We start from the raw sequence: 25,271 nt of genomic DNA on the forward strand, positions 1-25,271 counted from the left end.
TCGATACCTACGAAGACACTTTTTAAGGGTACCTTCAGCTCTTAAACTTATTCTATATAAAACCTTTGTTCGTTCTAAGCTTGAGTACGCGAGTGCTGTACGGGACTCCAGGATTAACAGACTAGTTGAAAACTTAGAATCCGTCCAAAATCAGCGTACACATTTCATCCTCTCAAACTATGCACGTACATCTAGCGTATCATCTATGAAAACAGTTTTGGGCCTTCCACTTCTTTTTTCGCGTAAGAAAGTCTCTCGTCTTGTTTTTTTTATAAAACTTACCACAATGCACAACTAAAACAAGACCTTTCCAAACCACACTACATGTTATATAGATGTGACCATCCCCACAAAGTACACATTCCTTTTTTCACATACCAAGTTCTTTCACGATTTTGTTATTCCCCCTACCTCGAAAGAATGGAACCGCCTATCCTCCTCTGTTGTCCCATTGACCGATGTCACTACTTTTGAGGCTGCTGTTTAATGGGATGTTCACTCTTAGCTGCATTTTTCTTTGTTCACTTTTACTGTTCCTATTTCTATGTATACTATTACCCACTCCCTTGTGTAACGCCTTCGGGCCCTGAAGGTACTGAAATCAGTAAATAAATAAATAAATAAATAATAGATAAATAAATAAATAAACATCTATGACTGCATGCCTATTAAAATGATTGTTATGTTAAGCTACATATGTCAAGCAGCCCTGACGCAGTGGTAGCGTTTAGTCAACATTTTCTTACTTTACTGCGCGCATCCGAGCATCCTTACGATACTCAGCAAGTAACTTTTCTGTAAGTTATGCTGCACGTTGGCAACACGATTTCGCACACGTTGATTTTTGGGCAAACTTTCCATTGCAATATGATTTTTGATAGCAATGAAGTACTCCAAATGTAGAGGTTGAAAATCGTGCAATCTGCGAGGGCAAGGTATATATTATTGAGAAATGTTCTCTTGGCCTCGATATAAAGTGCACGTGTGACCAGACTATACCTACTCACATAAAACTATCTTGTTCCCGGCGTAATATGCCCTAAAAAGCCTAAATACATGCAAAAGAACAAAATGTACTCGGTTTTTTTTTTTGTAGCTTTCGTCACTAAGCTCCCTGAAACGATAGCTTTGCGGCAAGGTGTCCTCTGTTGTTCGCAAGCGTGCAGCCAACATTTCCTTTTACGTCAACAAATTCAGAACTGCACAGAATATTTCACCGCAGAATGTAGCTGTTGCATTCATGTTTCCAGCCATTACACCAGCGCGAACAGGAGCAACCTCATACCACACAAAATCTCGAGTGATCGGTTCACTAGTGATGAAGAAACAAATTTCGCAGTTGTTCAGAACATAGCGAACCATATTCCATTCCTCAGAACGCGTGAAGTCTGACAAGAACTGCCAGTTCATGCAACACTATTTTGCTTACGCTCTACTGTGCACCGTTCTTGCCAGTCGGTGGTGTGTTTTGGGCATTCTGATGCGAGTCACTGGAATTTCTGATGCATTCTGATGCGACTCACTGGCCCGTGTGCTCAGATTTGGGTGCACGTTAAAGAACCCTAGGTGGTCAAAATTTCCGGAGCCTTCCACTGCGGCGTCTCTCATAAACATATGGTGATTTTGGGACGTTAAACCCCACATATCAATAAAGTGTTTAAGGTGAAACTTTACCAGCCGACATGTATTGTCGCTAACGTTCTCGTTTCTCGCAGTAAGAGCCACTGCCCGAACTTTGCTGATCGTGTTGCTTCCAATATCATTGCGAAGTCACCCCTCCCCCCCGAAATACGTTGCCTACACGTATTGCTGGTAGTTCATGTCCTGGGTTGATCAGTGCCCTTTTATGAGACTGGATGGTCACACCAAAACGCCGTGCGGTATAACGTTTGATGATTATTTCCCGAAAAGCGCCACTGCTCTCAGTGCACACTTCACAACTGGCGAAGATGAGAAAGCCGCTTGTCACAGCTAGGCGGCTTCATCGAAGTAATGTATCATTGGCTAGCGTTGAAGAGCACTTCAGGCTTTTAGTATTTTGGCCTTTATAGACTATTTAAGAGACCAGGGGCCGAATTCACAAAGCTTTCTCTTTGGCTACGCATTATCTTAGCCAAAAATCCTCTTATCTGGAGGGATTACTATAGCACGGGTATAAATTTAACTTATTCGGCACTTAAGAGGGCAAGGAGGACACACGATAGCCGATGAAACGACAAGGAAGGAAAGATGTGCGTGCCGATAATATCAAGGTAGCACGCAAAGCGTCTAGCATCGAGAGTATACGATGATAGCCAATGATTTGCTGCATCTAAGTTTCAGTTCCGCGAGCGTCTGCTACAGCGCTTACGGGATGCCGCGTACGCTGTAATAGACGTTTTGGTGGGCTGTGCAAAGCCAAGCACTCGCCTTTAATCACCGACTGCAGCTAAAAAAAAATAATTGCTCGATGGCCTTAAGCTACCGAGCAATCCATGCACTATCTCGCCAAGTACAAGTAAACAACACTCCAGGTGCACCACATAAATGAGACCACACATAAATCGATGCATGCAATGTTTGAAAATGTGCCTCGAATGTCTTCCCCTATTTAACGCGACCAGTCACCTTACATTTCATTGAAGCTGCGCTGCTACTTAACTAATTCGGTGCAATCTAGCACGGTATAATGGTGAACGTTAGGGTGTTTTGTACCTATAGTCCAAGGTAGCCTTTGTTACAATATTCTTATTACAAGACGCATGAGCGACTTTGGTGCCTGCAGACGAATTGTGTGGAAATAGATTACAGCAGTAATCAAATGAAATTGTGAGCGCAATTTCGCTGGTTCCATGCACCGCAGCATTTTTATAAAGCCGGAATGCGAGAACGTGCAAACGCTTACGCTTAGGTATATGTCTACGTAAAATGAGGGAGACTCCTCGGGAGGTGTCTCAGTGCTAATGCTTTTCACAAAACACGGTGCGAATATTTCGTCCAGCGTCGTTTGAGTGCGCAAACAAAGCAAGGGACGTGTATACGAGTCTTGAAGTCGAGAGACGTTATCACACGTACGAAAAGGATGAAAAGAGAGAGAGAGAGAGACTCTCGTTTCGGCTTCGCGAAAGCTTGAAATTAATAGATAATAAAGACAATTTTCTGGCCCAGCCGACGTCAGGGAAAGTCTCCGCAAAGCAGCGTCAGATGCTCGGAGAGCATAAAAAAGTGGAGTACGCGTTATATGGGAGTGACAGCCACTCAGAAAGCGAGATGAAGTGCGACTGTCCTTAGATGTGAGAATCAATGCTAATTAGGAGAGTTGAGTTAATGAGCCAAAACTTTCCTAAATAACGATAATGGAAGCAAACTGAGCATTCATCTAGTGAAACTTACACTAGTGACAGTGAACTCATAATAGTTGATGAGCGTTGTCACAGGCCGATGTATATTTTTATTTTCTTATTTATATTTGACAAACTATGAGAAGGTAGCCTACGTTAGAGCCGGCTATTCCAACGCCATGACAGTAATGTACAAGAATAAATAGCGCACGGTTATACAGTCATACGTGGCGGTTCCTATCTTCTAGTAACCTTGGGCAAACGTATTCTATTTTTTCTATTTTTGACAAAGTTTCACCGGACGTTTTTGCATTTGGCTTCATTCGAAGGAATGACGATATATCAGCAATATGGTGAATGCAAGCACTGGTGCAGTGGACGAGCGGTTACAGCGCTCAACTACAATCTAGGAGGTACTTGGTTCAATTCGCAGAATCACTGAGCACTTTTTTTTTTCAAGAGGTTGCCCAGCCTGACATTATGCGTGGTGGCGGGTACTAATGTTTTGAGAAGTAGGCTTTCGCACTTGCTTCTTTCACTCCCCTTTTGACCCAAAAGCGCTGTACTGTGCTTCTTCAAAAATTAAACAATTCAGGGTTCATAATTTTCTCCTCCATCCTCTCTTATCGCAAAAGTGTCCAGTGCTGAAATACCAATATCATACCTGGTATATTACTTTTCACGTGTTTGGATATTCGACCAGCAATCAGTCTTCACGGTGTTTTGAAGAAAATCTGTACATGCAGTGAGCTGACTGCTTGCAGCCAAGTTGACTGCCTTTGTAGGGACACGCTTTCGTGCTAATTTCGTGGGCATCATCACATGCAGCAAGACCAAAGAGCACGGACAGTTAGAGCTGACGCAAACAGAATGATTAGTTTGTGTCTTCTCTCCCGCTATTTGTCATGCTGCAGTCTTCAGTGTAATGTCGCTGTCAATGGTTAAAATGAACTATACCAGTTAATCGAGTTCTGCATAGGGGGTCCCCTATTGTCCAGAATGGAACAAAGCAATGGCAATTTGATTTGTGTGATAAAAAGATACCCTGCTTTTGGTTACTAGAATAAATTTCTAAACTGAAGTTTATTTTTTATTAACAACAGTTCCAGTGCAGATGAAAGGAGCATGGACAAAATTTGTGTATTCAGCTTGACTAGGTTTGTGACCTTAATTGTAATTGCGAACTGGTATCACAGTATGCATAAATATCACACACATATACAACCACGTGTGATAGCTTGCTTATTCTGATTAAAACTGAAAGGTTGAAATCGACATATTCAACCAACGCAATGTATACGAGATATGCCATGTTGAGTAGCTATGTCTAAACTAGTCTTCGCAGGTTCGTTCCATTTTACCCAATTTCTTGCCCATGACTGTAGGTTGGTAAATGAAACAACTTCTTCGAACACACATATTCTGTGTAAGGTACATTTATTTTTATGCAGAACAAAACAAATTCAAATGTATAATGGCTCAAAAGAGAAATAACAAGAAACAAATTCAGCCAAATCATTACCAAACTTACTCACCAATGATAAACGGATTCTTATTTAAAAGATACATACATACATACATACATACATACATACATACATACATACATACATACATACATACATACATACATACATACATACATACATACATACATACATACATACATACATACATACATACATACATATATGCAAACACACATATATATATGTACACCCATACATACATAAATACACTCAGGTGTAAATATTAAAATGAATGGCTATAAAACAACAATTCTATACACTCAATTAGAATATACTACAGAAAGTAACTTACGAGAGAAATCCACCGGCACTGTTATGTCTGAACACGGTGTTTCTCGAACCATCTCGCAAAAGCTTGATGCATAGTTTTCCGCTGCTGCCCAGTGACAAGCATTTTTGATAAAAAACACAAGAATAAAGCCCTTGACAACGTGCAAACGCTTACGCTTAGGTATATGTCTACGTAAAATGAGGGAGACTCCTCGGGAGGTGTCTCAGTGCTAATGCTTTTCACAAAACACGGTGCGAATATTTCGTCCAGCGTCGTTTGAGTGCGCAAACAAAGCAAGGGACGTGTATACGAGTCTTGAAGTCGAGAGACGTTATCACACGTACGAAAAGGATGAAAAGAGAGAGAGAGTCATGCTAAAGAAAAGGGCTGTGCATTAATATTTTGTACATGTCTGCAGTATCACTCTGTGTATTTACATAGCTTGGCTCATTGACAACCCACTAACAAAGCATGTTAGGACACTTGGGCTGAAAGTTGGCACAGCACGAGTAAATTCTAGACAAAACATGAATAATACAATTATAAGCTACTAAGCTCCTTGGTGCAAGCAGTGTTTATATTGACAGCTATAGGTGCCATTTCTTTTCCCCAAAACACTTCTCAAAAGTAGAATCAACTTTATTTAGCTAAAAGTTTCTATTCTGGCGCGTCGTGGTGGCTCAACGGTGGAAGTGACTCTTTTGGCCAAGAAAACAAAGACCAATTATTTTTCCAGTTCGTGAATTCACCCCATGCTAACATTGAGGCAACTGGTAGGAGTGCTTTTGGAGAGAGAAAACCACCATATTCCCACCAGTTATGGCCTTGGGTAGCTACTTCACTTGGAGAAAAATAATGAAAAACACTCCTCAAGAAGACTTCAAAGTTTGCACATCAACACAATTCCCATACAGCTGTCTATTAGTCTGCTTGAAAAATATTGAGTTTACTGGTGGGCAAAGACTGTACACTATGTGAGGTGATGCTCCAGTGCACTGCATGTATGTCTTGCTGCTGGCCTCAACTGCGATGTTGCTCAGCACATATGTGTAAAATAACAACTAATACTATGCCACTGCAAAGTAATTATGTGTCATTTGCAAGAAACAGGGACCACAATAAAAGAACATAACAACATTTGCCTTCACAAAGTTCAAAAAATGTAAACAAATTTCCACAGAGTTTTCACAGTTCATCTGAGGATAGTAATATTGGTTGTAAACACAGTCTTACTTCCACTAACGAACAATTTTAAGATGCCAGATTCAATATTAGAGTATACCAGCAATTTTGTAGGACTAAACAATTGTACAGGCACCTAGAAAAACACAAGTGAATAAATGCTACAGCTACATATAAAAATAAATACTTTTATTTGTAGTCTGGGTAGAGCTGCATAGATGATAAGTCACTTGCATTACATTATGAACAAACCTATCCGAGCAAAGTATGCATTGAAAAAGTTACACTTACACAGTAGATAAGTAGACTGTTGAAGGACGGACAGGCAGTGGAATAATATCCAAGCACTGAAATCTACTGTCAAGATATACTAGGAGTAGTGATGATCCTCTTCCTTCCAAATAAAATAATCCACATAGATTCACTTCCCAGACTTATAAACTCATGGCATCATTGGTGCTATACAAATGAGTGTACACTGAAGGATTACATCGACTAAGTACATGATTACTGCATCCATGGCTTTACTTCTTGTACTACAAAGAATGCAAACACAGTTACCATTGGCGACCATGGATGCTGTGATTTCTGGCATGTAAATATAGAGGCACGCAGGCACTTATCACACATGTTAAAAACTTCAGCTCAAAAATATTTGCCCACTAACACTACAGCAGCCTTTAAATAAGTGTCATAGTTTGGTATCTTCCATGAAAAATTTAAATAATTTCGAATACAAGCAAATGAACTGCTGAATAATGCACTGCTAAGAAGTTAGGCAGCAGCTGCTCCTGACATCACAATGTGCTCTTTCTGCTGTTGTAAACTTTGAGCAGGAGAACAGTCAATGGCAGTCCCTTTATACTTGTTGGTCTTCTGTGCTCTGGTTATTCTTGATACACTGTACATGATTGTGGAGCACCAAACCCCTTGTTACTGCTGGAACTTAGAAAAATACAGATCATTGTTACAACCATGCTACATGCAAGAGTGTATAGTTGTCAATTCTATGCTCATATTTACAGATACTGTATTTTCAGAAGCCAATGACAAGCCTCAACACACACACACACAAACAGTGAAGACTGAAAATATATTTAATATGATACAAGAGCAAAACTACAATGTTATAGATGAAGGCATGAAAATTCTGACAGGCATGAAAAGCCAATAGAGTTTCTTTTATTTCGACTTTACACTAGGTGCGAGAAGTAGACCACAAATAAGTTCACTAAGAAACACAAGTTAGACTGCATTACAACGCAACAGCCAATGTTCATAACATTAGGGCTGTTTAACATAGCCAGCTCACCATACCGCATATAGGAGCAAATGGGCAGTCTAGAAGACACAAAAAACTTGTGGATTATCAGTGTGCTTGTTGCTGACATTTATTATTCTAAATGAAGAAAATTTTTCAAAAATGCACTTCATCAGGGGAAATAATCATACGCAACAAACACAACGGGATCCTACAGGTGCCACCGACACTCACCTATATTGTTGATACCAGTGTCTTGCCGGATGGATATGCTGTGTCCGGCACAGAACACGAAAGGAGCGCTCCATGACTTGGATTGCATGTGTGCTAGCTGCATCGCTCTGCTGCTGAAATAGGCTAGCCACAGAGAAAGAAATGAGAAGCCATGGCTTTGAAACACACTGAACGTCACCCTTAGAGATCAACAATGTATACTTAGGTCAGGTACAATTTGTAGAAAAATATTTATCACTATGCAATCGGGATGAACAAGTTTGGCTGAAACACAACAAGCCAAATCACTGAGAGAGAAAAGGCTACATAAAGTAAAAAATGCAGTTACTGGCCCTATGTCGTCTGAGGCTTGTTCAATAGGTCTTTCTCCTTGCAAGTTGTGAACAGCCAGGCAATTTTCACCCACTTGCTATTTCCTTCAAGAGCACTTGATCTACAGAGGGAGTCACAAGCTCGAGAGCTCAATAAGGAATCAAAGTATTTGTGCTCGTTTCAAAGCACAAGCTTTTGCGTCTCAGATTATTGGAGTTTCATTCATAAGCTGCAGGCTTTCAGCTTTCAACATTCTCAATTATCTTGCAATTTAGTTTTATAAATGTTGAATAAGAATTATGTGTAAGAATAATACAGGTATCCACTGAAAGCAACCATGCTTGGGTTTTCAATTTGTGCACAGTAAGTGGTGTTCACGTAATCGTATGTAATAAATAAAAACTAACCTTGCAGCCAGCCGTTAGGCAGTTTTGTGCCCTCGAAGCTCCCAAGCAGATCGCAGTCCTTCCAGATGAGGCTGCCATGCATGCTTCCACGCCACATCCGCTGAATGATAACAGTCCCAGCAGTGACATAGACATGCACAGTTAGGGAGAACGTGTCCTTCCTATTTTTGTACAGGTGCTCCAAGTAATGATGAGGATTGATGTGCCAGAATGTGCAACCGATGCATCACAGGACCTTAAAAAACCAATCTCTGCGATCTGTGAAGAGCCAAAAACGATATATTTAAAAACAATCATTAAAAGCACTCACTTCTAATACTTATTTGAGAAAGCTTTCACTTCGTTAAAGTGATGAAAATCTGCTATAATCACTTTGAAATAAACTGAAGCCTCAAGTAAAATTTACGTACCGCAATATATATGTCCTACTGAAGTATAGTACTACCGCAGTGGTAATCGTCTATAGAACTAATTTTCCAAAATAACATAAATTTTTTAAGTGCAACCTGGCTCCTGAAAAATAAATTCACATTAACTTTCCAACTATCAAACTTTGTCAATCGACAGGCCCAACCTCCTAATCAAACAAGAGCTCACTTGTATCAAATCACAAAAAGACGTTTTATCAATTTGCTCCATAATATGTGTATGTATGTAACAGTAGTAGTAAATTTTTCATGCTTCAACTTATTATAGAAAAACATGATATCTGATGGGCTTAAAAACTTGCACACCTTATAGAACTGCGTGAATTATAGTACCGGTGAAATTTAGTTCTGCAAGGTGAACTCACCGATGCCAGCATTTAGTAGCCGTCGGTATCATGAGGAACCAAGTACGGCCAACAGGCAAAGGGCATCTGCAGACTGGAAGCTGCCAATGACAGCAATGAAGGGCTGGCCAGGAGTGCACGTCCATTGATAAAGTGTAAGAACTGGCCATGACCGGCTGTTGTCAAGGCTCTAGTGCCGTGCCAAACGATGGCCAGACGAACTCGGAAACCTGTAGTTAGGCGATATTGGCTTGCAACTTCATCCAAAGCAAGGCACCGGAAAGCTTTGCGTGAAAGCTTTGCTTTTTCTGGGGGCCGGAGGGAAGCTTGACGTTCACGGGCTCTCGCTGCCACATAGAACTCTCAAGTTGTTACCGAAGAACAGTCTAGGCGCGCTTCCAAAGTAACACGATCCAAACAGAATGTAGCATCTCGCAGCTTTTGTTGATCACATCACAGTGCTAGGTCTGGGGGTCGGAGGGAAGCTTGACGTTCACGGGCTCTCGCTGCCACATAGAACTCTCAAGTTGTTACCGAAGAACAGTCTAGGCGCGCTTCCAAAGTAACACGATCCACAACAGAATGTAGCATCTCGCAGTTTTGGTTGATCACATCACAGCGCTAGGACTATGGTTATCACAAAAAGGAGAAGTGACGACTTAACAAACAAAAGCGCCAGGCTGCCCCACCACAACTTCGCAGGGCAAAACAGTTATCAACGCTGTCTTTGAATTTTCGGTCACACGAGCACAGCTTGTTCACAAGTCTTGGAACGTCAACACAGCACCACTGTTCACAACGAACATCGTTTCACTCCCGAACAGTACATTGCTCTCAAGTAAATAGAAGCGCACGGGCTAACTAGTGGCGAAGGAAGAACCGAGCGCGTAGTTCATACGTTTCCGTACATACTTGGGGTCACTCAAGTAACGTGTCAAAACGCTGTCAATCCGAAATGTCGCACAGCACCCAACTGAGAGACTGGAAAGTCAAGCGAATGAACTGTTACCGGCACACAAACACACATTTCAGGCTTCTCGAGTGCTAGTTGCCGTCGATACATCGACGCCGATCCCCGCTTGATAACCACACCGACGCACAGGCTTCGCTGCGCTTCACCGTACACCATTGCACTGCCACAGCTTTCCGCACTGCTTACACGCACCGAAAGAGCTGCTGTAATCACAACACATCCGGTCAAACGCTGAAGTAACTCGTGCGAGAAGCGTTTGCTGAAAGTGGCACCGACCGATATGCTCTTTACGACGCCATGTTGTTTTCGACAACTGCGCAGCACATAAGAGAGCTCTTAGAAAGTACTTGCACTATTTTCACGGCGTGAAAAAAATTTTCTCTTATGTGCGAGGGGGGTGATATGACGAACAGGAGAGGCATGCCAGATGAAAGAAGTGTTTTGGCAACGTCATGGAGTGAGCTGATGTTGAGGGTATTGCTTCACAACCAATCACAAGCTATGCCTGTCGGTCAAGCCGTCGTCTGCTCGCGTTTGTCGTCTGCTTCGATCAGAGCATGCGACAGGGGATTCGCCTTCGCAACGCTATTATTCTCAGGTCAAGTGGTCGCTGAGTCGCACAAAATACATGTCAGTGGCTCGCTCTACCTTTGAATGATGGTCGTGCGCCAAGTTAAATGGCTGGTAATTGACGCAGGGATGAATGCAGCCAAGGTTTGCTCCAGAATCCTGAGGGTTTGCATATTTTCGGTGTCATACAAAGTTACTGGGGTCATTTCATTCCGATTGCTTGCCATATTATCACAGTCCATATCGGTGTCTGAACAGTGAAGGTGAAGATGCATGATTTGTTTGTAGTTCCATGCGTAATCACGCGCACCCCTGATACGCTTTGGTTTAGAAAGTACGCTTTGTTCCAGATCGTCCCAAAGTGTATCGACAGCTGTGTTTCAGAGATCGCAACCATTGGACAGTTTGAGCAAATCAAAGTACACTAGAGGACAAACTTTATGAACCACTCACTGAAAACTTCCTCTCATTTTTATTTCCAATAGCGTGCAAAGAATGTGCTCCCATTAACCTCTTTGGTGGTAATTTCCACCAATGAGGCAAGGATCTCGAGTCGCACTTTTAATTGGATGAGATGGGGCGCAACACAACAACATAACAAATAAGGTTGATCCTATGCCATGCCGCGTTCGAATGCACCGACTATTCACGTATCACAGTGGTTTTCATCCAACCACACATTTTTACATGCGTAGTTTTATGCCATTGATGCCCAATAGAATTCTTCAATTACTGCGACTTCGAACTTATTTGACGATGGTGGTTGTCAACACCATCCACTGCGTACAAGGGAAACAACACGCGAAGCTCAAAGCGCCGAAAGAAATAAAAACGCACCAGCAGTCATCAGGCAACCCTTAGTGGGCGTGAATTAACTCAAAATTAGCCAGGGCACCAAACTATACCGCCGCGGCAGCAGGTTCTAAGTAGCCACATTGTTCCTAAGAGTGGTCCGGACCAGTCTTAGAATTTTCTCTCAGCCATGCTGTTTTTACGCACAATTTCGCTTCGTGAATCCACTTACGAGCACTTTTCGGTGACGTAAGCAAGTATAGCAACTGCATCACCATCGCTGACATGTTCCCGGGCAGTCACAGCGCGCTTTATTTGCAGCGGCCGATGTGACAACGATGGCCTCTTACGACGTTTTTTCGTTTCGTGAATCGACTTACGCAACAAAATTTCGCTTGCGCAAAAATGTTTTCGTAAGTGAGTTTTGTGAATCCGGGCCCAGTTCAATGAGCGCTTTAAAGGGCATCGCCACACCTTGAAGATGCTTTCTTCCCTTCTGCCACAAAAATTTTCGAATCTCCTACGCTTGCCACTGCGGAGAAGTGTGCTGACGTTACTCGAACATTATGTGAACTCCCCATTGCAAGGAGACTTAGCAGTATGGGCTGCGAAATGAAAGCGAGAGAAGTGAGAAACGCTGAGCGTCCCCGCTATGGAAGCGGTTGCCGATCACCCAGAGGTATTCTTTCCAAACGTGCGCCGTCTTCTAAAGATTCTGGCAACTCTGCCCGTGAGCACAGGTGAAGCGGAATGCTCTTTGTCATTGCTGAGACGCCTAAAGTTGTAAATGAGAAATACAACAAAAAAAATATTGTTTTGCATCGCTCTCTTAACATCCGCCATAAAATATAAATCCACCCGGAAGATATTCTTTCTGTTTTTTTACCGGGAACGTAGGCGTCTTCAGCTGAATGTGTGTCTAGTATCAACCATAAGCGCCTGTTCAAAAACAAGGAAGAACGTTTAATAAAGTCTTTCTTGGATTGAAATTTTCCAAACATCTGTTAACATCAGCCCTGAACATGGTTGTTAATAACCAATCGATGAGGTGAGGTTTAACATCCAAAAACTACAATAAGATTACGAGAGACGCCGCAGTGGGGCACTTCCGAAATTTCGCCACATTGGTTCTTTGACTTGCACTCAAATCAAAGTGCAAGGTCCTCAAGCGTTTTCACCTACATTGAAAATACGCGAGGAATCCAATCCCAACGCATGCGGGTCAGCATTGGAGCACCATAACGACTGGATCATCCTAGCGGGTAATAAAACAAAACACAATTTTGGTAAAATTAGTATGTGCTACTTTTCGTCCAGCTACATGTAAGGACGAAAAGTTGAACAGTATGAGACATATTTCTTAAAATCACCTTGAGAGCATGCCAGAGTGATTCCGTGCGTGCTTGCGTGCATGCGTGCGTACGTGTGTGTGTGTGTGTGAGTGTGTGTGTGTGTGTGTGTGTGTGTGTGTGTGTGTGTGTGTGTGTGTTCAGATGTTAGCAGAACGTGCGAAGGTTAAATAGAGGTTTATTATTCTCTGGCCTGAGTATATCATAACACACGGAGAGTCACCCTGTACTATGCTTCAACGTATTCTATCAGACCTTGGAACGATGCCTGGCTTTTTTCAATAAAATGGACATCTGCGTTTTGAAAATTATCGAGAAGAAAACATCTGTTCCGACGGGTACAAGCGTTACCATCGCTGAAACACTAATCCAGACGCCTAGCCAACTGAAAACACTCGCGGCCGAGATTGAGAAACACGGCGAAACAATTTTTGCTATGGAGTAATTAGTCATTGTAAAAGCGCCCAGGAATGATATTGTGATAGTATCAGCTCTTAGTTTCTATATCATGTCAGCACGAAGCGACGAAAAAAAGTAGGGTGGGTAAGTGGCGGGGGGGGGGGGGGGTGCAGGACAGAAAAAAAGTTGTAGGGAGGGGGGGGGGGGGGGGGGGGCTTTGAACATCTTAACCCACCCTTGGCTCAGCTACTGGCCTTTTGCTTAAATGTCTCCAACCACAGTTGATGTGTTCTGGCTCCTTTTCGTTCACAATGACATTAGACAGTTAGGCAGTGCCGCAATTTATATTTATTCACTACTTTGATAGGCGTATAAACATTTAAATTATTGTCATGCTTTCAATACAGAAGCTTCCTTTTATTTGTTATCTTTTTTCAAAACTCTTTTCCTCGTGCCGACTTGTTATACCCGTTTTTCTTTCGGCGAACATGAAAGATAAAGCCGTCTTTCTCTTTTCTAGCTGGTACATGGCACTCAATTTAAGTTCATACACTCGTGACAATGTCACGAGTGTATGAACTTAAATACCGTTAGAGTCCCTCCCCTCAGCCTTAAGTAATGCCCTGCCAAGGATCCTTAAGCGATACTAGGTGATGAAACTAATGTTGATGACTTACAAGAGATTACTATCTTTTAAGAACAGTGATTAGGCAGTCGCATGCAATGCAGAAAAAGCAAGAAGCGTTCACCCTAGTAAGTGAGCTGAACTTGCAACAAAACACTTGCTGATGCCCACAGAAGTTAAAAAAACAGCGCTAAAAAGACGGGACAAGAAAAGAAAGGACAACAGGACAGGGCGCTGACTAGCAACCAAATATGTTTATTTCTTCAGTCAGCATACATATATACCACAGCACTATCGCAAAAAACAGCCTACGCAGCGGCATGTGAGCCTGCGCAGAGGCATTCCAAAAAATTAGTTTGACAGAAAATTGATTTCCTTCGGAAGGAGGGAAATGGAAGGGAGGCTAACACATGCCTCACCACTGTTATGAATGTGAACTTCTGTGAACATGAACCAACCAGCCCAAATGCGTACGCTTCTACTTGCTGATGCTTCCATTTGTCACGAATGCAGTTCGTGTAGAAGCTGGTGCGCTTCCATTCAGCTTCAGGAAATAATTGTTAGGGTTCCCGTTCTTTTTCAAATGGTACATTAGAGGAAGGGGGTCGACTGTTCCTTGGTCATAAGGTTACACGGAAAGGCAGCGGGGGAAGTTTTGAATACCCCTCCATAGACGATTATACATTTAAAGCATACCGAACACGCTTATTTGTAGGTAGTATGAACCATGCAGCATGTTTTCTTTTTTCAAGCAATTATTCCTGCAGTGGAATTATGCGCCCATAAAGCCAACTGTTGTCTAAGGTGCATGTCACTAAAAAAAAGCACAGAAAAGTGATTTTAAAGGCCTGGGCTCAAAGACAAACTCTTGTATTCCTTGCCTGTATGCCCCTGTTTTTAATTTACACCATTGCACCGTAGCTCACCATGTTTTCCTTCATCAATTCTTTGAAGCTAGGAAAGAAAAAAATTTTATTCACCTCTTAAGCACGTATCATCCTGAATCCACCATTGACTCAGCAGTGAAAGTGTTCAAAGTTGCACCGGGATTTAACCACACACTTCCGGAAAGAGCAACCATTTATGTGCGAGACATGATGGGGCGTTTACTCTTTTGGGCTTCATTATCGGTATTGCAGCCAATTTGGTTGTTTCGTAGCTTGTCTCTTAGATGCCTGGCGCAACCCACCACGGAGGATCCGCCATAAAACGGGCAGTACCTTATCTTAGAAATAAAAGTGTTTTACCTGTAGCGGAACAAAATACCGGCTGCAGCGGCTGCAATTTCAATGAAGTCGAAATTGCTGTAGGCCCATGTGCTAAGATTTTGGTGCACCTAAGAATCTAAGAATGTCGAAATTTCTGGAGTCCTCCACTACAGCGTCTCTCATAATCATATGGTGGTTTTGGGATTTCTAACCCCACATATCAATCAGTCAGCCACCAGTGGGACAGCGTTCTGTCTGTACTGAAATCTTCACAGGAACACTTAGTGGGAAAAGTACGATTGATCCTTTCTAGATGTTTAATGATATATTAATGTCGTCAAACCACGTGTCTAGAGCGTTCATATATATTTGCAGTTTCTGATACAGTGTATGTATACTTGCTGATGCAGCGAAAAGTGTGATGTCAGAGTATACATACACCTGTACGTCAAGTTTGGCAAGAATCGCGTGCAGTAAAAGTTTAAATATTAATGGTGACACTACCGAACAGTAGGGGAGACCTCTAGCTTTATTAAAATTTGAAAAATACACGCCAGCTTGAAAGCAATGAAATTCTCCGTCTTTTAAAATGGAGGAAGCCCGTGTGACGAAGTAATTTGGTAAACGTACGTGCGTAGGCGTGTTTATTGGTTCAACGTGTCCCACACTCTCGAGAGCTTTCGTAATATCTGTAGTTACTAAAGCCGCAACCTGTTTCTTAGAAGAGGCTACTTGTTTCCTTCTATCCGAATAAACATGGGCGCACCGAATGAAGCACCCAGGCCTGCATCTAATTGGCACGAGCTTAAAATTATGTTTTCGTCCAACCAATTGTCATCCTAATGAGCAGAATTCTTTCGATTAGCTTTATGACATTAGACGTGATTTCAATAGGCGTAATTTTATCTACCGTAAACCCAGCTTCACGTTTCTTTACTAAAAGAATTGTTTTGCAATGAAATGTGCGGAACATCGAGAACTTTCGTCCTTTGCTGCAGTCCCAAACGCATTCGTGCGCTACATGGATGAATCGAAAGAGGCTTGAATTCATTCGAAGGCATCCTAATAAGATGTAAAGGTCAATCCCATTTGCCGCTAAAGCATAACACATTAGAAATTCACCCTTCCTGAATGAAATAATGTGACGATACTTGTCTTTACTTTGATTTAAAAATAGTGCGTACACCGGCTGGTATTTACACCTTAAATCAGCGCCCATTGCAGCACATGAAATGTCTATTGTGTCTTTTATGATGCAGCGTGCCCGTAGGACTTGTACAAACTTTGGTTACTACTCTTAGGACGTTAAACGTGTGTGCCAAGAACTGCCGTAAGTAGTTGTCAATATTCATTCGTCACGTCCGTGGCACACAATTTCGAACAGCTTTCTGCAGTTCCGCCAAAATGTTCATTATGATCAAGCGTACCATACGTGTCTGGACTGATTGAGACTTCGGCACGTGTTCTGCGCAAGCATGACGTAGACATGGCCCATGTAATCATGTACTAGCTAAGGACACGCTCTAGTGAATATAAAATGTCAATTGCTAATGTAATGCTTTCTTGGTGTGGTTTCTGCAATTTCATGCATAAAATGCCATGATGTAAAGATCGGTGAATCCGGAAATTTCGAGCGATGGCTCAAACTGCATCGCAGTGTTGTGATGTAAGAGGAAATGTCCTCTGGCGGCTTCGCTGAACATGTGGAAGCCTGGTACAAGAGAAAGTGTGGGGCCAGCTGAGTCCCTATGAAAACGCCAAAAGTGAAGAGACCGTGTTATTAAAAGGCTTGACGTCAGTAAATTCCCTGAAGCGAAATGTCAAAAAACTTAAACGCCGAAACATGGTGAAACAAGGGTTTTCCACTAAACCTAAACACTGTAGGTTCAGTGTTTGAACTGGCAGAAATGAACGTTATTTGGTCGATGCTGAATAATAGGTCAGACGTCCATGAGTTGCTGTTTCACTTGTGCGAATAATTATGCAATACAGTACAGCAGCTACGACTGCTAGCGCTCTACAAAAATGAGAACGATGGCTTCGCCATCAACGAGAGTTGCAATGTGGGCTTGCTTGTGATGCATATAGAAAGATATTTGTAACGCGAGGCGAAAAACAGAAAAAGGAAGGAATAGTTCTTTTTCCTGTCACTCTACCCTTCCTGTCTGCATATTTTGCCTCGCACTACAAAAAAAAAAACCTTTCCTTCGCCATCAAGGTAAGGCCACTTGCAGCCATTTTGCTCTTGCTCACAGATGCACGGCAACTATGTCTACAAGATACATATGCATTCTTGAAGTCACTCTACCCACAAGAACCATCTGCCCTGATGCAATTGTGCGAGGACAACTACTTATTTGGGAAATCACGCCGCGGTATTGCTGGAGGTAACTCCGTCGTGATCATACAATATTCACCAATATTTCCGCCATCCCTTTACAATGCGCTTATCCTAACTCAGGATAGGTTCCCGTGTGACAACAAAGCCGTCGAGGCATGAAACCAATATTGGGAGATATTGACTGGCGAGACAACACCTAAGCGTCTCCCTTCTTATTACCGCCATAAAAGGGACAACGCTAGAGTCAAAAACTATTTCCAGGGATCCATTAGAGGCCAATCCCGCCTCTCACAAAGCAACAAGCAATTGTTACGTAAAGATCGTATGGCATCTGCGCTGGCCAAAAGGGACGGTGTAGTCGTTCTGTTTCATGCGAGACATTGCTATAGTAATATATCGGTATGAAATTCAGTAAAAAATGGACTATATTGTCCCTGTTTTCGAAGGCTTAAACCATAACTGAAAGGAAGATGGCTATTTGTAAAGATGGTGAAAGCGCGTGCACAATGTGCAAGGCCGGCGGAACGCTTACCTTGCCAAGGAACTTCAGTTTTTTATTATTTTTAGAGGATGCTATCTTTTCAATGTTTCGTCATTTTGATGTTTAGGTATTCTGATTTTTCGGCATTTTATTAAATTTTCGGCTTTTCATACTTTTTGGCGTTTAAAATTGTAGCGTTACGCTAATTTGTCATTTTAATTATCAGAGTTTTGATTGCCACCCGGGCTATGCACGTGGCGTCACTAACAAGGAGGCACTAAACTATATGTGAAATGCCAAAGTACAGACAACAAGAAAAAAAGAACACGCTCAACCTCACGAATCGCAGTCACCCTCCCCTCGCCATTCCCCCTCTCTCTTCACTCATACGCAATATGTTTATCTCACGTACTTTAAGTCAAGTTCAACGCTATTCTTCCCTTCGCTTTTTTTTTTTGTGAACAGAGCTCTCATTGTTGCTGCGGAAACATATAAAACCTATATAAATCATATTTTCTTTAAAGTCCACATCCTTAAGTTACATTCAATGATTATTTCCGACCAGACGGCTGTCTGCCGAAGCCATCTTTTCATTATCGCATTCAGATTAAAGAAACGTACCTTTAAGAAATGGCGTTAAGCGAAAAGTTCTGTTTTGAAAATTGTGTGAAGATTTGCAAGACATCTAATTACACAGCAAAATACAAAATACGACATGCGGCATCTACTTGAGTGCCCTGATTTCAGTGCAACATAATGTCTCAGATAGAAATTATATAGCGAGTTTTAGAATAGCATGTGCAAAGGTAAAAGTCCTAGTGATTGGAGACCCGACAGGAGCACGCAAGAAGTTGGCTTACAAAGCATGCGCAGTGATGGCAACCGCTAACGCAAAGCTTTGCGTACGCTATTCTAAAACTGCCTCATGATTCGCTCGCAGCTGTTTATGACAGCGACAAGCAGACGCAGCGGTTTCCCATTCTGCTGCCGCTAGCAAGAGGTACGTGTTTGCACAGCCCACTACCATCGTAGCTGCCCTGTCGCGTTTTATGGAGCAGCGATTCCCCCCAAATGCTGTTGTCGTTAGCCCTCAGAGCACTACAATCACGTTGCACAAACAGGCAAAAAACGTATGTATTTCGCGAGTACTCACCATGAGTAGAAAACCACTCATAATTATACAGATTTAGCAACTGTCCTGTCAGGCATGTCACATACTTATCTACAATGTTTAATTAGCATTTCTCGCAACAATTTCGCTTTGTTAGTAGGTTAATTTATTAAACGTAATTTCATACTACTAACATTACACAAAGTAATTGTGTGTTACCCGACGTAGTAGCCAGAACGCGCATTTGTTACCATCGTCATAAAATCTACACAGAAAGATTTTTAGCTGTGGCTAAATTTATTGGTACACGTGGCGTATAACGTGTTTATGCAAGGACATAACTTAGGCCTCTCTGCAGCCAAAACACACTAATAAAGGAAAGTTTTGGATGCCTTATCAAACGCTAAATTTTAATACTGATGGCGTCAAAGAAAAAAAATAACCGTGCGCTGACATCACCACATATTGTTGTCGTGACGCCACATTACGTGTTATCACCATGATGACGTCTCCACATTACATAGTTGCTCGGTGCAAAGTGAGCCAACCGTGGAGGCGCTATATTATCAGGGGAGGTGGACAAAGCGGGTGCCTACAATGTGCGCTAAATCACATCAGGCAGAGAAATCTTTCAGGGTGGGGAAATATTAGTACATGGAAAGTGAAGATAATGAAGATGAACATGACTTTCACCTTGTTGCCATCTCAGGTCAATACATATGCGGCTATGTGAGGTATTTCTGAATGCTTAACTTCAAAATCTTAGCGGAAAAAAAACGGAGACAAAAGGTAAAGACGTAGACAACATGAGCGCAAACTTAAAACCACGTTTATTTGAGAACACACACGAATATATCTGAACTCAAATCACAGAAATCGCACGCCTTCTTCTCTTACAGATAAAGTACAATCAAACATCATTCAAAAACAAGTTTGCGCTCATGTTGTCTACGTCTCCTCCTTCTGTCTCCATTTTCTGGCACAAAGATTTCAAAAAGGAGGGTCAAGGACATTAAGCCTCGACATCAGAGATTTTCACTGCTTACCGCAAGCCCCTCTTTTGCACAGTGTAAAGGAGTGTATTAGTAATCAAGAGAATTAATATGCGTTCACCACTCGTTCAGGTGTGTTAGTTGAGAGGTTCCTCGAGATTCTGAAGCCTCGAAGATCCCCTCAACTGGAAACGACGTTCGTGACATAGAGAGGGAAAGTATCTGCACAGAAATCTCTCGTATGCATAGGTTCTTTTGTTGCCCTTATTCTGAGTACAGTATTTTTAGCGAAGGTGGAGAGGGCCATTCAGCATAGTCTTTTTGATCTGGTGGTCAAAGTGTTTTGTTATGTTGACGATTACTTGGTTTCGTGAATAGGCGGGATTTCTTCACAAAAATGATTGACGTAATGAAGTTTTCAGGGAGCAAGGACAAAGTTTGACGTTCACGGGGGAGGCATCCCGGAACTATGCTTCGTAGTATTTAGACCTCCATTTAGCATTAAGCCCTGGTAGAATACGCTGGCGATATAAACCACGGTCACAAAAGGGCTTGCTTGACTACCAGTTTGGTCACTCTAGACTTCTAAGAAACGACATAGCCAGCTCTTGCATCCGCTATGCAATATCAAAGTCTTAGCCGCGCCTGATGAGCCAAAGCAGGTCCGCGCAAGCAGTCAAGTTGCGACAGGCAGGGTACCTTGATCCTGTTATAGCTGCGGTTAGTGAAAGGTTGCTAAAGACCATAAGAGCAGGTGGTAAGCTGGCGCCGACAGAAAGATGTGAAGGAAGCAGGTTTTTCTTGATAATTCCCTACAATCACGGAGTGTCCCCCCAGCTGAAGAGAGTAGCGGCACGATTTGGTGCCATTGTGGTGTTTTCAGCCAAAAATAGGCTGAAGGGAATTCGCCCGAGGCTGCAGTAGCGTGAGAGTAAAAATGATGGTTAAAAAGGCGAGTCTACCATGAGACATGACATTCGTTTGGTGTCTTTTGCAATAAGAGTGGTATGCGAGACCCCCTTCTCGTGCAGACACATTTACGTGGGCCCAGCTGGGCGATGTTCTAATATCTGTTTATGCGAGCACCACAGCTCATTCAAACTTGGCCTTACATCACCGTCAATTTAGCTGTACTCCACTGTTCGAACAAACAGCAGTGCTATTTTATCACAAAGAGCAAGTAACCCGTGAAATGGGTGACGCCTGCATCACCCGAAAACATGGCGCTAAGTGCGTGAGTCAACTGTCTGTACTCATTCACGATAAGGAATTCGCGTTTCTGATGAATATATTTTCTTAGTTTCACGAGGCCGTGTGCTCAGATTTGGGCTCACGTCAAAGAACCCCAGGTGGTCAAAATTTCCGGATCCCTCCACCACAGTGTCTCTTATAATCATATAGTGGTTTTGGCAAGATCAACCCCAAATATCCATCCATCTTAGTTTAACCGAAATAATCCTGCGCTATGGACGTTTCAGTTTTCGTTTTTAGGGTTTTTTGGGGGCTTTTGCAAGTTATTTTGTAAGGTTTCTTCGCTGCAGTTACACATGCACGCTTACCTGTGTAGTTCCTGACTATACGTTTATTGTCTTTGTATTATGTTTGATAGTACTTTATCTGTAAGAGAGGAAGGCGCGATATGTCTGTGGTTTAAGTTTATATATATTCATGTGTGTTCTCGAATAAACGTGGTTTGAAGTTTGCGCTCTTGTTATCTACGTCTCTTCCTTTTGTCTTCGTTTTTCGGCGCTGAGGTTTAGAAATTATGCATGTTTGCCAAATCGCCACGCTAAAAGCTTATTAGCATTGTTACCTCAATATTAAGTTATAGTGCGTTTGTGCCACGTTTCGGCCTTCTCACCAAGAACATTATGGCATCATCATCCTGGAAAGAGGATCAACGATAGACCTGCAGCTTGTTTTGCACGGAAACATGTATCTATACAGGGCGTCCTAAGTATCACGCAGCACGATTCCCCCCTCCGCCCTTCCCCCCCAAAAAAAGCTAAGGAGGGGTAAAATATGCAGTGTTTTGAGAGTTTTTTTTTTTTTGATGAGGCAAAGTCGGTACCATGCCCGAACCTTGGCATGCAGGCAAGGGTGCTTACACTCCTCTGAAGTCTGAAAAACTGCGTTGGGGTGCAGCTTGTCCTTGCTTGCTTGTGCCCTTACTTTTTGGCTCCTACGCACTACGGGGTATCGGTCATAAAACCGGTGGTTTGTACGGGTAACCGTTGTTTCATTTTGAAAAGCGATGAGGCAAAAATCGAACGCCGCATGTCTAAAGACAATTTAAGGATGACCTGGCAATGTATTATATTACAATAATGGGCAAAGCAAACGAACTAATGAAAGAAAATCTGAAGTAAAAAACGTTGGTGGCAAATAACGTTAGCAGGCAACTCCTGCGTCCAAGTTATTTTCCCTATGGCTGAGCAGACCCAAGGTGCTTCTATTTACTACATGCCCGGTGTTAGTTCCCTAGGGCATGTTTTATTGGGCTAGCTGTCACCTTCTTCATTGTTAGTAAACATGCAGGGAGTGGCGGGCTTTACCAATTGATTGCCGCACACACGCGTGTATGATGCTGGAAGAAATTTGACGACGAAAGCGACCAGCTGTTCGGGCTTCGACTCATACGCTGGAGCAGCGACCCACGGAAAATAAAACTTTTTTTTTTCGCACAACGGAAGGATAAGTTTTCTTCGTATGATGAACACAAGGACCACATGAGACATTTTTTGAGGCGCATGCCTCGACTACATGGCACACCGGGACAGGAAATGCCGATGTCACAAAGCCTTGTCGCATGAGTGTGCGACAAAACTAATGCGGTGCGTCACTTCGTAAATCCCCCTCGGTTGTATTTCGCTTCCTTCCTATACGACGTGGCGCTTTCTCTTCTCATTTATGATGGCCTGTGACGATGTGAAAACCGATAAACCTGGACCCTGAGATGCATCAATCCTAAATAAGAGAAACGGTGTGGCCAAAAACTAACTTTATAAGATTACTAGTAGACTGCAGCAGCCGCCACCATTTTTAACAATGAACTTTACTAGTTATTCACACCTATAGTTAACTATACAAATGCTCACGGACTCTGAGATGCATCGATTCTAAATAAGAGAAACGGCGTTGCCAAAACTAACTTTATATGATTACTAGTAGACTACAGCAGCCGCCACCATTTTAATAATGAACTTTACTAGTTACTCACACCTATAGGTAACTGTACAAATGCTCACGCAATTGCCAAAATGTCATTGAATCGTGTGTAGACCTGTTCAAAGAAAGTCTAACTATATTATTATAAACAGCGTACCGATTTCGTGCTACCTTTTTACCGTACTTATTCCACGCGTCACTTCCCATACTTCTCGAAAGCCCGCGTAATATCACAAGTGACGCGAGATCAGTGTGTTGCGTGCACCAGAAATCTGTACCTTGAATGTAATATGCTTACTGTGGGATGGCTATTATATATATATATATATATATATATATATATATATATATATATATATATATATATATATATATATATTTATTTATTTATTTATTTCTTTATTTATATATATATAATCTGCGCGGTTGCCCGGCCGAACGAATGTGCCGCTGACATCGTAAGGGCGTAATGAGAACAGCCCTCCTGCTGCAGTACCAATGAGATCAGTTACCCGTAAGATCTGTCTAATACAGGAGCGTAGACAAACATTTTTTTCAGGTAGGGAGGGAAGGGGGCACTCCGCTGAAGTGTAAATTTCTCGCTCTATGCCATGGCAAAAAAATAAGGGAGGGGGGTGAGCCCGGGTCTGGTGTGCCACCCCCTGGCTACGTTATCGGTATACTGATAATCACTAACCATTTAGTGAAATCAATTTCGACGCAAGTGTACACCCATCTTCTAACCTCTAAGAAGTGCTAAATGCTTGTGTATGGCAACGGAAGACAGGCGAAACGGTTCCTTCAAGTAAGCTTATTTGAGGCGCTACTTTTGTGCGAAGGTGCGGACGTAGTCCCGTGCAATTTTTCATGAACGAAGCTTTGAAAGACACGCACACAAAAAGAGAGGCTTAGATGACCACTAAGGCTGGGTTTTGACAACCCGGTGTGTGTGGTTGTCAAAAGTTTTCTTCTTGTTTACGTGTTTTTCAGAGTTGTGTTTATCAATTTTTCAAGCTATATACGAACAGCCCCGATCCAAGATTCTTTTTTTCACTATATTGAGGCACTTTAATTACAAGCCGGAGAAAAGTGAACACGCAAATAGTACGTTTTTTCAAAATAGTGCAGTCAGAAGTAATTTGATGATGCCTACACATGCTTCTTGACAATTTGATGATTACGCTACTTCTTGCTGATTAGCTACACAATTATTGCTCACGCAGCACGGCGTCTGTTGTACAAAGCCTTACTGAATAGTGACAACAAAAATATGAGCAGTTCACCAGAAAATAATAAGTGGGGTGATTCAGAAACACTTCCCCGCCGTTTAAGGCTGCGGCCACTTGCACCGCTGGCCCTAAGTTACCGCAAATATTGAACGCGAGTGTTTGCGTGGCGCCAAAGACGCGTGATCACATCGTACCTGAATACGAGACGCTCCACCGAGGATGGCAGCGCGTCTCCTGCGAGCCCAGACAGCACCGCGTCGTACGATTCGGGTGACGCGAGCGTGACGTTCTGGAACTCGAGAAGAGTAGCATTGATGCCCTCCAGCCAGCCGACGGGGAAGTCGCGCGGACGCGAGTCGCGCAGGATGAAGCTCAGTCCACGCGACGAGTGAGGAACGAGGCCGTGGTTGAGGTGCCGCTCGAAGTCGTGCGGATCTTTGAATCCCTCACACGTGTACGACGTCTCGTACTTCCCGCTCGTGTCTTTGCAACTGGCGTCATGAGCGATGCACAGCAGGGGCGCCAGTGCAGTCAAAGCGAGCAGGAGCGCTGCGCGTACGCCGACGTGGCCGCTGGACATGGTGTCGTGGGAGCGACTGCGGTCGCTGTGGCTGAGGAGCTGCGCTTCAATCGCTGCGCGGTGTACTCTCTTTTGCTTATTATTTTCGGCATTGCTCCTTCACCGTAATTCAGGGTTCTCCGCCTTCTTCCGGTTCTCCAAGGCGAATGAAGTGCTTGGGCGAGT

The 25,271-nt window shown here is 42.7% G+C and overlaps 1 protein-coding gene across 1 annotated transcript in view; it reads right to left on the reverse strand.

The window, feature by feature from the left end:
• LOC119160863 (uncharacterized) overlaps positions 1-25,137 on the reverse strand; it is a 38,679-nt gene extending 13,542 nt beyond the window's left edge. Inside the window, exon 1 of the mRNA XM_037413132.2 lies at positions 24,721-25,137. Within this exon, the coding sequence (XP_037269029.1) occupies positions 24,721-25,106 (386 nt within the window). The 5' untranslated portion in view covers positions 25,107-25,137. The remainder of the gene's footprint in view (positions 1-24,720) is intronic.
• Positions 25,138-25,271: the final 134 nt, after the last annotated feature.

This window comes from Rhipicephalus microplus, chromosome X (genome assembly GCF_043290135.1).
Source record: "Rhipicephalus microplus isolate Deutch F79 chromosome X, USDA_Rmic, whole genome shotgun sequence".
NCBI classification, from domain to species: Eukaryota; Metazoa; Arthropoda; class Arachnida; order Ixodida; family Ixodidae; genus Rhipicephalus; species Rhipicephalus microplus.